The sequence below is a fragment of the Alligator sinensis genome, unplaced genomic scaffold (genome assembly GCF_000455745.1).
Source record: "Alligator sinensis unplaced genomic scaffold, ASM45574v1 scaffold1509_1, whole genome shotgun sequence".
NCBI classification, from domain to species: domain Eukaryota; kingdom Metazoa; phylum Chordata; order Crocodylia; family Alligatoridae; genus Alligator; species Alligator sinensis.
This window is the reverse complement of record NW_005842711.1, coordinates 828,791-829,313: the sequence shown is the minus strand read 5'-3', so window position 1 is coordinate 829,313 and position 523 is coordinate 828,791. Positions and strand designations below refer to the sequence as shown.

General features: G+C 64.6%; 1 protein-coding gene across 1 annotated transcript in view; it reads left to right on the top strand.

Moving 5' to 3' along the window:
* Positions 1-263: 263 nt before the first annotated feature.
* STXBP2 (syntaxin binding protein 2) overlaps positions 264-523 on the top strand; it is a gene marked incomplete at its 5' end in the record, with an annotated part of 9,624 nt that continues 9,364 nt past the window's right edge. The window contains one exon of the mRNA XM_025216158.1: positions 264-313. Within this exon, the coding sequence (XP_025071943.1) occupies positions 264-313 (50 nt within the window). The remainder of the gene's footprint in view (positions 314-523) is intronic.

The following is a 523-nucleotide window of genomic DNA, read 5'->3' as shown; positions in this document are numbered from 1 at the left end:
GGAGGGAGGTTGGTGGGGGTGCGGGGGGGGGGGGGCACTGTCCTGGACGGGCCTGGTGCCTGCCTGGGGGAGTGGGGCAGTATCTAGTGTTGCCTCTGGCGTGGACTTGTTGTCCTGCACCCACCATGCCAGGTGCTGCCTGTGCAGACTGGACATGGCCCTGGGGACCCCCAGCTGTAGGAGAGGGGCTCAGGGGCCCTCCATGGTGTTTCATGGCCTGAGACCTTTCCTCCCCCTGTGCTGAACTGGTCTTTCCCTCACAGAGATCCTGAACGGGGTTATCCGGAGCGTCAAGAAGGAGGGAGAATGGAAGGTGGGTGCTAGGAGTGGGGCTGGGGGGTGGGGCTGGAGGGAGATGCCCTTGCTCCCCTGCCTGGGGCAGGCCCCAACGGGGTGATGTGGTCTTGGGGTACCCCAGGCTCAGGCTTAGACTCCCCCAGGCCCAAATAACCCCACTTCCCTCCTAGAGCTGGGGGAGAACCCAGGCATGTGGGCCCCTAGCCACACTCTTCTCTCAGAGCTG